At 34.8% G+C, this 16,024-nt stretch overlaps 1 protein-coding gene across 2 annotated transcripts in view; it reads left to right on the top strand.

Annotated features, from left to right (window-relative positions):
• Positions 1–16,024, top strand: part of FAF1 (Fas associated factor 1) — a 173,425-nt gene that overhangs the window by 78,612 nt on the left and 78,789 nt on the right. For both annotated transcript variants that reach the window (XM_068406641.1, XM_068406642.1), the window contains exon 8: positions 10,768–10,854. In XM_068406641.1, the coding sequence (XP_068262742.1) occupies positions 10,768–10,854 (87 nt within the window). The remainder of the gene's footprint in view (positions 1–10,767; positions 10,855–16,024) is intronic.

The following is a 16,024-nucleotide window of genomic DNA, read 5'->3' as shown; positions in this document are numbered from 1 at the left end:
CTTTGAGTGATAATTCAGACCCTAGAAATAATCTTTAAGGCCCTTATGAGTGGGGACCTGGCTATATCCAAAATATTCACTATGTTATAATTCATTAAGACAACTAGTTCCTTAAAAAGGAAACAACACAGCCAATACAAGATACAGAACAGTACGATACAGACTTTTTGCTGAAGAGTTCACACAGTAATTCTGTCAAAGGAATTGGAACAGATTGAAAGACGGGAGCTGCAAAATTACACTTGTTTGCGCAGTAGTATGAGTACACGCACACGTGATATGGAGAAGCTGGGATCAAGCCTGTGTAACCAGCATGCAAGTTTTTCCTTACTTCCTCACCTTTGTTCGTGTTTTACCATTACCCAGTAATGACAGTAGCTTCTGGCCCTGAAGCTGGTCTGAGAGAAGTTGGGATGCACAGAAAGTGTATTTAGTAGCTTAAATCGTGTTTTCATACCAGTTTTAAATAGTTTGGCTCAAAGTTACTGCTCTCGGTCATGTCCTTAACTTCATGATCAGTAAGTGTCAAGGTATATTTTTCTCCAAGTTACTGATTTGATCACTGAGATGATTTATTAGGATTATCTGTTAAGTCTGCTAAGTATGCAATCCATATGAAATTACTTGTCCCTTGATTCCCCGTGATCCCTTTCATCAGGTTAGCCCAGATACGAACTGCTACCCTGGTGCAGTCTTCTGTTGCGTTTAGTAGATCAGCTGTTTCAACTGGTTGTTTTCATATGCCTTTTTTTAGCACCAAAGATTGTCGAACTGATCTTAATAATTATACTTTTCTAATTTGCAGTGTCTTTCTAATCTTTCCTGGCTTCTTCCTAGAGATATTCTAATTCAGCCTGCATGTTCTTTATTATACCTAACTTCAGCTCTCTTAGAGCCTTGTATACTGCTGCAGCAAAGTCCACAATAACCTTCTGGATTTCACATAATTTTCCTACCATGCTTTGTGAAGCACTCTGAAATCTGCTGGAAGGCGGTAACTAGAAGTAACATTTTTCTGTAGTGAAACTAAGCTCTAATTTTTCCTGCCAGATGCAGGATCTTGCATGAGTATGGACCTCCAGAGTTTGTCCCACTATTTTTAAAGGGGACTTAAAATGTTAATTTTTAATGGAAATAAAATACCTGATGTTTGGCAATTTATCAACATTTTAGGACATAAAAGCAGCTGGAATTGGGATGGTAGCGTTAACAATCTGTTTTGGTAATTTTTCTGGTTTTTACAGCAAATTAATATCCTGCCTTGGGGGAACAACATTAGAAACTATTTACCCTTTATTTTGCAGTTGGATGCTTTGTCAAAAGAGTAGTTGCTTCTTGATAGTGATCTGGTAATAGATGACTTATTAGCAGTTGCCTGTTGTCTTTCATAATGTGCGTGAAGGTCAGTTAAAAGTTTCCATTGAGCAGTGCTTCTTCATTTAGCTTACTAAGAAGTATATTTTCTCAAATGACCATTCCTACTGAATGGAAAACCAAACTAGGACTTCAAAATGTATCTTTTATGTGTCAGTGCACTATAGGTAGAACAAATAAACAAAAAACTTCAGGTATTATCATCTGTTTTATCTTGTTAGAAGAAGTCTTTCAGGCATTTTCAAATAAATTTGTAAAATTGTTTTGTCAGTAAGTCTTTGTTGTTTGATCTCTTCTAACCCATATCACATCTTCCTTTCAATCTCTACTGTCACAGCTAGCTCACGCTCTAATTCTTTCATACCCTATTTCAACTTTATGCTTGCGTGTTGCTAAAATGATTTTTTTCTGTTTTTTTGTTTGTTTTTTGTTTTTTTTAAATACTTATATCTCTTGCCTCAATTTCTTAAGAATGTGTTTTCCCTTTTTCTGTAGGAATTTGTTTCTTTTAACCTTCCATTAAAAAATTCAAAGGGTCATGTGGTTTTAAGTTCAGAGGGGATTATCACAATTAGGTCTCCTAGGCACTACAAGCAATGAATAATAATAATTACGTAGGCTGAACCTTTGCACAGTGCAGGCCATATAGTAACAATCAGTAACTTCTGCATCAAGTTCAGAAGATTGTAACCTGCATTTAGCAATAACGGCCTTCTAGAAGGACAGCTAGTTTTAGGTATTTAAAGATGGAGATCAGCAAAGAGGTTTCTTTATTCCACAGAATTAAAATGTGCGTGTATGCTAGCAGAAAACTGAGGCATTGAGAAGTAAAACAACATTTTAAAGACAGTGAAACAGTTGTATATAGAATTTCAATATCGTGAATAATGTAATACAATATAGTGAATATGTTTAACATGTGCCACTTGCTGCAGGCCAGGAAAAGGCCAGATCCAAAGCAGTGGCAAATAGCAGTATCTGGTAGCTTGAAAAGAGCTCAGATTAATTATCAAACATCAAACCTTGTCTGGGCAGGAGGCTGAGGTTGGGAAAATATCTTGCTGAATCATTGAGGGAACATCTCATGTGCTTGAAACATTAATCTTTTCAGATTATATTGTAGTATAGATATATATTGCATGAGGCAATCAGAAGTTCATGTGTCAGAAGATTCAGTAAAGTTTAGTTGAAGCCTTGCTTTTGTTTTCTGTTTCAAAATTTGCAGGTTTAACCACAAAAATATACTAGTATTACCCACTGAACCATTTTTTTGTAGGTTGTGATGTTAAGATACTAACTTGGCACAGACCCATTAAAAAAAAGGTCAAGTGACATCCAAGAAGGGTTGGTTTAAAAGAGGTTTAAATTATGAGGTCCAAAGAATGAAATAGAGGATAATGAAGTATTAATAATTGTGAAATCTATTTACTTGGCAACGCTAGGTTAGCGGCTGGAATTGATCATCTTAAAGGTCCTTTCCAACCAAAATGATTCTGTTATTCTAAAGTAATTTATTGACAATGTTGTTTCTGTTGCTGAAAGAAAACTGCCAAATGCTTCTTTATAAGCATTTACAAAATGTAATGGATTTTAAATGTCATTACATTTAATGAATTTTTAAATTGTCTGGTGATTCCTAAACTAGATGGGCTTCTGATAACTTCTAGTTAAGAAAAATTTCTAAATTATTTGAATACGTGTTACAGCTCAGAAATATAGTTGTTCAATGAGGCTATAAAGTGAGTAGGTAATGTCTCTGAAGATGTCTTAATCTAAACTGTAGAAGAAGTAGACAGAATGTAGCCAACGAGCTTAGGAAAAAAACAGTTTATTTTGTGAATTTAGGACTTTTAAAGTTTGCCAGTGGTATTTCACATAAGTAATTAGGATTGTCTATAGTCCTGAAGAATGAGCATCGGTAAAATGGAATTAACATTTTTGGTTTGAATTTTGTTTGATGAGTCACTGTGCTGGATGTAAGTCTGGAGGAATGAGGCTGTGAGTGCTTAGTTGGGGAGTAAAGAATCTGTACGGCTTTCTGGAAGGGGTACTGGGGAGTCTGTCTTCATACCTAGTATCTTACTTTCCTAAATTAGATGATTTTTACTAAAATATTATGGTGAAATCTCTCTCTTGTGTTGTGTTTTTACGGATTCTTTCTCATGAAAATTTTCCTCCCTCCCCCATTTTAAAATACATAATAGCAAAATAAGACATTAACATCACATTTACTTCCTCAGCCACTTAACCTTTCTTCATAGTTATCTGCTTCTTGCCTCATGACTCAAACTGGAAATAGTGTGGATTATTTATTTTAAAGTATTAATTTAATCCCTGGATAAGTGAAATTCTTACTCCATCTTCCCAATGATTAGAGGCAAAATTCATGTACTTCAATCTCTTTTCTTGATATTGAATTTAAAGAATTTGAAACATCAAAAAATGTATATGCTGGGCTTTGCTTAGTGTTTAATGTGACTAAATCTTCTTTGTTTGAACTCTTATCAGCAAAATGTCACAAAAATCACATATTATTTTCCAGACCTAAGTTGATTTGAATGGTTATATAATGAATTCAACAAGCTTTCTAATGAAGATGTTGACACAATATTTACTGAGTACTACAGTACAATACAACCCACTTTTAACAGTAGTTTATTTTGTTTTATTTTGGTTCAAACACTGTTCTATATACTCTAAAGTGAAAGTTGGACGCCTGAGTGGCTTCTCTGTACATAAAATGTGTTTAATTACAGGAAAGTGATAGCTGAAAACTTAGCAGAAAATTTTCTACTGATTTTTTTTTTTGTGTGTGTGTGTTGTAACTTGCTGATGAATTCTGCTTTGTATGTGGCTGATGTGCAATGGAGATTCAGGTTTTCTTAGGTTCCTTTAGGAAGGTTTGAAGTTGCATATTGTTTTTAATTTGAAGATGAAACAATCTTAATTAGAGGGAAGAGGATAGTACTTTCGGTAGGTATACAAGTTTTGGTGCTTTTATTTGTTTCAGTTCTACTTGTCATGATAGTATAAGCAAGTAATGTATTCCAGACATTGAATTAAAAACAATTATGTTAGAATTTAAGCTGCATTTTCCTTCTGCATTAAACAAGAAAAGAGGTTTCAAAGCTTTAGCCTGCTAATGGGGAAAACTTAATAAATGTGTGCCAAAATCTTTACAGAGGTATTAAAAGCTAAAATAATAATTTAAAGGAGGAGCTGGGAAATAAAAAATTAATTAGAGAATGTATTATAGTAAAACGCACACTTGAATTCTTGTGTATTTCAGAAAAGCGCTGAATCACAACTGACTGTGGCTGGCAAGCTTGGTCAGGAGAGGAGTTCTCCTGCATTCAGTATAGATTTTATATTAAATATTTAGATTGGAAGTATATATTTTTTTTTTCCTTTAGATTACAACAGAGTGAATTGAGTGTATGTGCAAAGGTAAATAGTTACTTTAGCATGGTGAGTCTTCCTTGGAGAGTTTCAGTAGTATGAAATTCTTGAGGAGCAGACACTGTTATTTAAAACCAGCCCCATTCTGACATCTTGATTCACTAATTGAAAGCATTCCATAATTTAAACTTCGGTCAGCTGCTAGAAAGAGAAGCCAGTTATCATTTGATGTCTTTAGAGATGCATTATTTCTAAAGTAAAGCCTACACTAAAACTTATTGATTTAAATAACGCTTGTTCTTTATATGTTAATATGGTTTATTGTGTTGTGTATTGGAGATACAAAATGGTAAACAAAATCATGAGTGGAGCAGACTTATACCATTACCCTCAAATGAATCTTGCATGAAGTGACCTGAAGAGGTCTGGTTTGGGTGCTAATGGTAGTTGTGGTTCATATATTCATATTGCAAGTAATGTACTGTATCCTGCTTGTGGGTAGCTGGCTAAGTTACTGCACACATCACTTTTTAAAGTCAAGAAATACAATTTCTCATTGACTGCTGATAGCCTTTTTCTGATAAAATATAAAATTTTTTTCTGTGCTATGGGAAATTTTAAATATAGATCACTTATTTTTGTTTTTCATTTTCTCTCCTAACTTATTCCATTTCTGTCCTGCTTCTTTACTGCGACTATGGACCAAATCTGTGCAATAAGTTGTGGCAGCGACGCTGATTCAGAAATTCTTTCTCTCTATTTTTACATCTCTGTATTTCTGATAGTTCTTGATAGTCCATCGTTAACTGAAACTACCCTTCTATCTGACCCATCTCCTTTATTCATACCTATCGATAACTTTCAAACCGCCACTTTATCTCCTTTGACATTTCTCTGTGCTTAGAAACTTGGTAGATTCTGTCCCAGCTTCCAGTGCCTCGCTGCCATATTCCTGATGCTCTTTGCTGTCTCTGTTGGTGGAATTGTGTCTGGCGCAGGTGTTAAAGGCTTTCTTCTACAATCTTGAAGCTATCACTTTAGCTGGTTTTGCCTCCTTTCTTTCCATCTAGCTTCACCAAAATGCTTTTGCTTACTTTGCGTTTCTTGCTGTCATTGCCCCATCCATATCACTGCTCTTCCCTGAAAATTTTGCTCGCTTATTTTGGCTTCTTCTCTGTTACAATGTCAAAGTCAAGATTCTCGCTTTACTGTCAGTGCTCCATGCAGCCTTGCTCTGTCTGCATCTGATCTCATTTCCCTACATCCCCCAACTCACATTCCACATTCCTCACAGTCCTCTGACTTTATTGCTCCTTTTGTCTGCCTTTCATGCGCTCATTTTTGCACTGTCTTTCATGCTGCCTATGTGCCTGGAACAGTCTTTAGCATCTCAGCCAATTTACAGCTTTGCATAAATTATATTTAATAATAAGACTAACAAAAGTTCATTATCTACATTATTTCAATTAACTTTGTACCTGGATAAGCGGAAAACAGCCTGAGGGAAACTACTGTTAAACTTTGTTGTGATTTGTTGTGATTCAAAGATAGAGATAAACGCACGACAGTTCTTTGATGATTCAGCATAATATTTAATTTTTTTAACAATTCTGTAGGTGTTAGGGGTTTTTTTTGATGGTGGATTTCAGCATTTTCTAATTCAGAAATAAGAAAATAACTACTTATTCCTGACAAGCGAAACCTCCAGAGGGTCGTCATCATCACATTACCTGGTACAGACTTCTTGCCCTGTGATACATTTTACTTCATTTTATCCTTATTAATACGGATGTGGAAGGGCTTTGAATGTTGGATTAACTTCATATCTACAAAGAAAGTGTATCTTTTGTGTTTAACCTTCCTATTAAAGCAACATACTCATCTGCTTAAAAAAAAACAGTGAAAGATAAGAAAGTAGACTCTGTATCTGGGAAGTTTTCTCAGTGTGTTGGCTACTTTAACGTATGGGTTTTCTTAAAATATTAGAAATTGTTTAGTATTTTAACTCCCCTCTAACACCAGTGAGAATGAGCTGAAGGTAAAGCTTCATGTGCTTTTCCAGCATCAGTGTACAGCTGCAAGGCAGGGCATTCTGCAGGAATTATGCATAATTTTCCAAGTAAAACTGCATCTGAAATATCTGGGGGACTTTTTTTTTTTTGTTTAAATGGTTGTATTGATACTGTTCACAGCTGAGTTGTGGAACCAATTTGTTTTTAAATGATCGTATATTCTAGAGATTATAATCTGAAGGGTGGCTGCCATAGTAATGTGCCAGTCACCATGGCATCTGAACATTGTGAAAAGAAATTCTGGGCTGTACAAAGACAATGCCACCAATTAGTATTTCGAACTGATCAAAGGTGGGGGACCAAAAAGTTTGCCAATAAATGTAGCTCAGTGCATGGCACTAAAAGTTAGAGTTTGCTTTACACAAATCTGTAAAGATTTCAGTCCTCCTACCAATATCATGTGAATTTATAAATAAAAGCTTTAACACACAGACTTCATCCATTTACCATGCTAACTTTTTCAGAGCATGGCTGTCAGTTTTTATTTCACTGGCCTAGTAAAGAAGCAGTTAATAGTTTATAGTTCTGCTTCATATGAATCTTTAGAACTTTTTCCTCCTTACAGAATTTTTAACTTTAAACTGCAATTAAGTCAGTTAATGAAGAAAAGGGGTATTCTGTTCTCCATTCGTAAATACCCGTAGTCTCCAAGACTTTTGCAGTCTGCTCTCTTAATACTATTCTAATTATCAAACAAACCTAAAATTAAATGTTATTTAAAAGCAAGCTTATTTTATCTTAAATAATTGATTGTGGCTTGTTGTTTGAAAGAGGACTGCTTTGGCATGAATTCCAAATCCAGTTATGATCTTAACTCAAGCAGTTTGTTTAATCAAACATTACTCTAATGTGTCTTACATGGTCCCCTACCCGACCAGGCCTGTCTATAACAACTAGTTTATTCTGCGACGAGTTGCTCAACAGATGTCATTCTGGTAGAATAAAGCAGCAGAATACTTGTGCGTTTGCTAAAATTACTTCAACTTTGATCACTTTTGTCCAGCACATCAGTCTGGCATTGTGCTTTATACCAACATAACACTTTACCCCGAGCATGCCTTTCAAGCTTAGAATAGCAGAGGAATGTTATTGGATTCAGTGCAGTTACAGATGAGTTAATGAAAGAAGGGAAATACTGTTTTTTTCATAATGCCTTTCTGATGTACTTTGGAATTAAAAGGGAATTTGAGGAATGTGACTTCTGAGTTATTTATTTTTACTTCTGAAGGCTTTTTGAAAACACTATTACGTAGCTGTATTGATCCCACGTTTCTGTAAAGAAGTTTCACCTTTTATTTCAAAGTAGCTCAGTTTAGAGTTTTATATTGTGAAAATAATATTAATGAGACTTTTTTGGTATGTAATTGGAGAATGGTTATCTCACAGGAACAGTTTATCGCAGTAAATGCAGGAAAACTAAAATTGCAAGAACTGTGTTCTTGTGATCACAGATCAGTATTGTTACATTTTGATGGGCTGTTGTGGGGTCAGTACGGAGTAATGACATCTCTTTACCTTGATACCCCTGCGAAACCAATACTGCACAGCAGGCTACCTCCTTGTTAAGAAGCAGTGAAGAAAGGCTGTTTGTTTTGAACAGTAGGAATGAGATCATGTGCCAAGTTCTATAGAGTTCAGTCTTCCATAATTCTATTTTTCACAGGTGCCTGTGTGTACATATGCACATATATATAAGAATATACCATATATATGTGTATTTGAAATGAGTTTAAGTTTTTAATAATTAAGATATATTTGTATTTTTTAAAGCATGACGACGTGCTTAAATATGAAGAAGCACTAATATGAAGTCCACTTTAATTGCTAATAAATGCTTCAGTATTCTGTGTCTAAAACAAAACCTTGTTCTTGTTTTTAGTTTTTTTTTAATCAAAATATAGTTGTAAATTTTTTCAATTGAAATGTAGTTACCAGACCAGTCTCCCTGCAAAAACTCCTGAACAAAACCAATATTAACATAAAGGTTATCAGGTGTACATGTAATTTACCAGTTTTACAAACAAAGGAGAGACACTTTAATGATTCTAAAACATACAATGAATGTAAAGCTGAGCTGAAAATCCAACCCAAATATATGTTATGCTAGTGAAGTGTCCAGATAAAGAACCCACAAGGTCTGACGTCCATCCTTTAGCGAGATGTAGGATCAGTGTTGGAAGTAATGTATCTTGCTGTTGGATGATAAATTGAAGCCATTGTTTTCCACTTGTCTGTGCTGAATATTTATATTTATAAAGCTTTAAACTGATAGTGTTGAAATTATTATCTGCATAGCCTAGTTAACACTAGTAATTCATATTCCCATGCCAATATATTAAATCTGTCCAGAAATGTGAGCAGTTCTTCACTGTTTTTATTAAGGGGCACTTTATTAGTATGAAAAAATGATTCTGCTACTACTACAAGTAATGAGAATGAGCAACACTAACTGAATGGAGGATTGGAAATACAGTAATAGCACTGTACTTTGTTTGCTCTCTATATGCCCTGAGTTTTCTCAGTAGTATTTATTTGTTGGCAAACTTATGCAACGGTGCCACAAAGAGTTGTTTGAAGAATGTTGCTCAAATCAATGTTTGTGAGCAAGCGCGTGTGTGGAAATCTCTGCCTCCTCCCTCACCCCCCTTAGGATATTTACAATGATTAGAACAGTTCTTTTACCACATAATGTCTGCATGTTTATTGTTCAGCCACGTATTAATGTGCTTGAACTGTGTGCAAAATTTGGAAGAAAGGGTCCGTGCAGCATTTCTCTCTAAAGATGATCCAGAGAAAAAGTTTTCATGTTATTTCATTATGCAAACACATTTTAGATGAATATCTACTGCCAGATGTTGCATATACGTTCTGTACTAAAACTAAAGGACAAATTTGGAGGGAACATGTGGACATTCCATTTGTTTATATTACCACATTACCTTAGTGTGTATTCAAAACTCAACTGTGCTTCCTTGATGAAGCTATGGCAAATACTGATTAATAAGTAGGGTCAAATTATATAAGATGTCTGTGTAGTAGATGGCTTTGTTTTGTTGCATTATCTCCCTAAGAACGGTAGTTTAGAATTACCTTTCATTCATTTCTTCAATAGGAAGCCTTTAAATGTATGGATTATGTTAGTATTTCTCATTTTGACAAATTTCAACTTTCTTCCTGATTTTTTTTTTCTTTTTAACCATTTTTCTGTTTAGAGAAAGTTGTTAGCTTAGGGTAAGTGCGCTAGACTGCAAGCAAGGTGCTAGCTCAAAGATTTTCTCTGCTGACAACTGCATATAATTTTTTTCAATTCACAGAATTATTACTAATACTCATAGCAGAAGTTAGAATTACAGTTCGTGGTTGGTTCTTTCCAGTTGGCAAGTGAGCAAATGAAAAGCTAAAGAAGGCATCAGAGGGCAGGTTTTGGAGTAGTCATGGCCTTTGCTTTAAGTCAAATCTTACCCATCCACCTTAATATCTTTTGGTTTAATGTGTCAAACACTTGGTTATTGTGTCTGTTAGTGTTAAAATGCACATCCCTCTTAGAGCTGGGAACAGGAGGCAGAACTTCTGACTTCCTCAGGTGTTCTGTCTAGCGAATGGTCATGTAAAATATTAGTAAAATGTATCAAACCTTCCTTTTATCTATTTGAGAATGGATTTTTTTCCTGTTTTGTTTTGTTTCTTTTTTCGTAGTTTGTTCAATTGCTTTTGGCAGCACTGAAATTCAGCAATATTGTATGTAAACCTGTGGAACAGATCTGGATCTTTGAGTTTGGAGAAACCTGTTTTACAAGGATTGGAAAAAAATAAAATAAAAAGCTGGGGATTATGATGAAAATAATGCAATTTGCCTATATGCTTTTGTTAGCACAAGTTCTGATTTTTTTTTTTTTTTTTTTTTTTTTTTTTCCCTTACCAGGTAAAGCGGAATGTGTATGACCTAACTAGTATCCCTGTCCGTCACCAGTTATGGGAAGGCTGGCCTCCTTCTGCCACAGACGACTCGGTAAGTAGCTTTGGTTCTCATTTAATTTCTTCCTACAAATAGCTGATTTTTCTTGAATTTTTGATCAGAATCGCCCAAAGACTTTTATTCTCCTGTATGCAGTAACCTGTCATAACATAATAATTCATAACATTTAATTCAGAGCTTTACGTTGAAAGATACAAATACTAAAGTGTTGACTTACTGAAGCATATTTGCATGGCAGTTATTCAAGTGTATCGAATTCAGTGCATGTTTTAGACTAGGAGGAGCAAAGCTGCGCAATGTTTTGGAAGTTGAGGAGGTCTGTTGCAGTGATTGAACTTCGTGAATAAGTCCCATTTTTTCTATGTGTCCTAAGTATGTATCTAGATATTTTCCTCAGTTGTGTCCATCAGATCACTGGTATTCTTAAGCCTGTATCTGGCTTTAAGCAGGAGGTGTTCCTGTTGAAATCAGAGGAGAGGTTCACTTGCTGTTAAAGTTATCTACCTCGGTTCTTGCTGGGCCAGTAAGAATGTATGGACATTTGCAAGATTACATTTTGAAATAGTAAATAATATGTATACAGTACAACATGTATTCAATTTTCAAACGTATTTTGTAGGTTTTAGAATTACCATTATTTAGAAATGGAAGGAAATCTTAGCTGAGATCAACGTGTACCTTCCATAACAGAACCAGCTGACTCTGAATTTCCTACAAAGTCATGAAATTGTGGGACTTAACTGCAGAATTCCCTGAAATATTAGACTTGCTTCTTTGCATGGTTGTCCCTACAGTGTATTTTACAGCATGTCTTTCAGTTTTGCTCGGACAATTTTCTTCTGGTAGTATGTTCCCAATGCTAGCTACTGAGGACTGCCTTTATTTAAAAAGTCATTTTTAAAAAAGCCTAAAAAGATGAAATAATTATGTAGTTATGTTGTATTTAGATTTTGTGACCTGAGAAAAATGTAGAAAAAAAATATTTCTATTTTTATAAAATCATTCATTTAAACTAGGGGTTGAACCTGAGTATTCTACAAAGTAAAAATGGAATTGGGGTTTGCATTCTCTGTGTTCTCATGATCTTCAATGCGTTATTTTCCCATCCGTTTCTACTCTGCTTCTTATAAAGGGAGAATTGCTGTTTGTATGGTAAGACTGCTGCTTTTTTGCTCTGGGTAAAAGAGTTATGCCAATCAAAAAAAAAAAAAAAAGGCAAAGACACTCTGAATTTCTAATATGCTTGTAAGATATGTCTGTGGTAGCGTTTGCAGAAACAGTAGTTAAGTTTGAGAGAGGTGGGTTAATCTATGTTCATGTATTCAGGAGCATATCTGAGAGGATAGATGTAAGATCTGAAATAACAGCGTGGTGTCATGTGGTAATTACAGTCTTTGAAATGTGGATCCATTTTAACATTTTATTAGTTTACATTAGCCCAGAAAAGAATTGGAAACTCAACACTTCTAATCCGTTTTCCCACAGCTGTTAGGTTTTTCCCATATTTTTTTCCCCCCTTTCTTTTGAATGGGATACCTCACATATGTAAAACCCATAAATCTGTTTTAAGTCTGTTTTTACAAGTGACATTGTTGCAGGTGAATTTTTCCGCTTTTCATCTTTAATGAAATTGGTGAATGTTGAGTCATCTGCTCCAAAGCATCAGAGTCCTCAAAGCTCACTGCTCGAGTCTGGTGCAGCTGAGACTTGTCAGCTGTGTAAACAGATTTGAATGTGTTACCAACAAAAATATAATTAATTTCTGTCTAAAATTAGAGGCCATAGCTTACTATTTATAAAGATTTAATGTTAGCAATGACTATCTAGGGTTCTGTGATATGAACATTTTTTTCCTTTGCAAATTAGAAATACTCAGGAATAATTACTTCAGTAATAAGTCATGATGTCTTTAGTTCAGAGGCAAATTTTTTAAGTCGCTTTTTCCGTCATGAGTTTTTAATTTGCTGTATCGTATAGTGTTCCGTTGCAACTGAAGAGTTAAACAAAGACTTGATTAAAATACTTTTTCATTTACATGTTATGCAGCATAAGAAATACTTTGTAATACCACAGGAGGTTTTTTCAGTGCAGTTCTCGTTAACCTTTGGCTTAGCAAACAGGACAACTAAATAGACTTCACATAATTGGATTCCTGTATCATCTTGAGTCTCTTATGAACCTGACAGACTACAGTCTTCTGACATTATCGGGAAATTTAGTGGAGTCAATAGTCATTTAAAACATTGTTGCTTCATCTCCCTTCAGAGTTAAGATATGTTCTCTGCTTGCACTATCTAATGAAATATGGGATACTGTATGAATTGTCAATAACTCTTTCAGCTCCTTTTGCACACTTTCACCAGGGAGATGGGTATCAAAACCTCCACATGCAGGAGAATGTTTTCATGCTGTGACAGTTTGATTGTGGGAAACAAGGCATATGTAGTTTGTGGGAATCTCGTTTCACCATTCGGCAAGGACATGTTTTTAGCCTTTATTGTGCCTGAATGATTTTAACGCCACAAATTCTGTCTGTTCTGCTCATTCAAGTTCAAACAAAGTAAATGTATGAGTTTTAAATCATTCTTTTTTTAGCAAGTTTACTTAAGTAAAACTTTAATTATATTAAAGGCTTAATTTATCTAGTTTGGGGTATATGTCATCAACTGATATAATGAGGTCCTGAAAATTATCCTAGAAAATTAAAAAATAATTATAATTTGATTTAAATAGATTCACAGTTTGTTATTCATAATTTTTATTTTGGATATTGTAATAAACTTAACATTACTGGGCTTGTAAAATGAAAATGAAGCCAGAATAATTTACTCAAATTTCTGAAATGTGTTCCATTTCTCTTTGCTGAACTTCTAAACTTCCACGGGTAATTACTGCTATTGCCAAGTGAAATGAGCAACCTTCAAATATATATGTGTAAAAAAAAAAAGAAAAAAAAAAAACCAAGCAAAAAACCAAACCTGAGATCAGTCGTAGGTGGTGTTTTAGTTACGTGGAAGCATTGTGATTTTAATTATATAAGAACAGATGACTTTTTAGATATTATCTTTACACATGCATATTTGAGGTAAAACTTTTTTCCCCCTTGATGTCCCTGGGGTTTGATTTATTTTGGCAGAATGGTTTTGTCCCTGATGTTTCTGTTCATTTTGTTAGCGTGCAACAGCAACAGCCAACATGGGAAGGAGGAGAGAGGTTGCTTTCGTGCAGCTTTTGTTCTCGGTATTTAAGCTAAAACTTTTTTCCTAATTACTTCATTGTTTTAAGTCATTTCAGCGTAGAGATGAGAAATGCCTGCTTCTTCATGAGTAACAACAGTGAGCTTGTCAAAATGAAATCTATTTTTGCATGAAAAAGATATAAAACTTCTAGAATGAGGTTTAGAGGGGTAAAGGGGAGAGAGACAAAGACAGAGGATGAAGCGCCCAGTGCTGTAGCTGTGCCCTCGCACGCAGATCCTGTACAGAGGAATTCGGCATCCATCCTTCCACCTCTACTGCCAGTAATGCTTTGTTTCCCTAAATGGTACAGTTGGTCAAGACCTTGTATCCTCATTTCAAGACAAGTAACTATGCTGCTTCATTGTATAGATAAGCCATTGGATATTAGTTTAGGTAGAAGTAGGTCTATACTGACAAGTTACTTGGCTGCGCTGCTGAAGAGTCGCATTTCAGATGTGACACGTGTGTGGCCACTAACGTGTTGAGGTTCTGCGTCATCCCTTGTGAACACAACCACCTTCAGTTCTGTGTCGGCTGTAGCAGATGGGGCTGATGTTCCTTAGCTGAATTTAATAGAGACTTCGAGGTTGTAATCAAAATTCTCAAACGTTCATGTATGATCTAATTAGCACTACTGTTATATTTAGCTATTTCATTGCTAAGTACTAAGCACCGTCTGTCTGCACAGATAGAAATTAAGAATGTTGATAAATAGTGTTCTGGTACAAAGTCAAACGATTTATGACAATTTTTGGCTGATCTCCAGATTTTTGAAGAGGTTCAGTATTAAGCATCTGAGTAATTAGTGTTTGGGAGTATATATTTCTTTCCCTTTCCAGGTCTTACAAAGGCTTTCTGAACAGAAAGTTCATTACTGCATGCTGTCATTGTGATATGAAAACAAGTCGTGAGGTTTACATACACTGGTTGTTTACTTGTAATGGATGCCATGTCTGCATTTACTGGATCACTTGGGATTTCCCACCCCCAGCATTGATATGACTAAAGAATGATTTGTCCTGACAGAGAAAGTGTCTATTGATCAGAAGTATAAAAATGACTATATTTAGATTAAAATACATACATCGTTACAAAATATTCAACTATTTTTTTTCTGTGTAAGAATATCATAATTATAATTTGGATTGTCTGTAATGTTAATTACTTTCTATGTTACTTTTGTGGCTCTCATCAGTTGCTTGCAGTAGAGTAGTAGAGTGGATCTGATAGGATCCTTTTAATTCAGATACTTAGAAGAATACCTGCAGTCTGTTTTGTTGAGTAGGTTCAGGAATATGGTAAAGATTCAATTTAATATTTATACTGTAATCCCAACATAGCAGCGAAAATCATTAGCCATTACCCAGTCTTGGAATTTCATGGTAATCTATGAAGCAGCACATTCATCGTCATTAAGAAATAGAAAAGTAACTGAGTAATTTAATAAACAGCTCCTAAATGTCTTTATTTTAGATAAACTTCTGACTTTGACTTATGGCTTGCTTGGATGTTTTTATGTCAGTGAAAGTATGATGAATTATCATGTTCTTTCCCCAGAATAAACGAGGTTTCAGTTGTTCCTTCACAATTTTTTTTTACCCCCCCCTTGTCTATTTTCTATTTATAAAAATTAAGATAAAGTGATTGGAATTAATTTCGTTTATGTAAAAAATACCATGTCAGAGATTATCAGTTTGTGTTGGTACTTTTTTGTCACAACAGAATTTATTTAGGATTGTCTAATTTTAAAACATAAAATAACTCAGTTGAAGTGATCTACACTTATAATGATGCTTTTGGGAAGTGCAAGAAGTGCACACTGAAGAACAGAACCCATTGTATCATTATATTAAAAATACAAGTCAGTCTATAGTAGCTATGATTAAAAAAAACCCAATAAACACACACACACAAAAAACCCCAAAACCAACAAAAACCCAACCTTTCTGTTTTCAGCATCTTAA

Source organism: Nyctibius grandis, chromosome 8 (genome assembly GCF_013368605.1).
Source record: "Nyctibius grandis isolate bNycGra1 chromosome 8, bNycGra1.pri, whole genome shotgun sequence".
In the NCBI taxonomy this organism is placed as follows: Eukaryota; Metazoa; Chordata; class Aves; order Nyctibiiformes; family Nyctibiidae; genus Nyctibius; species Nyctibius grandis.
Note: the sequence above shows the minus strand (reverse complement) of the source record. Positions and strands in the feature narration are given on the sequence as shown.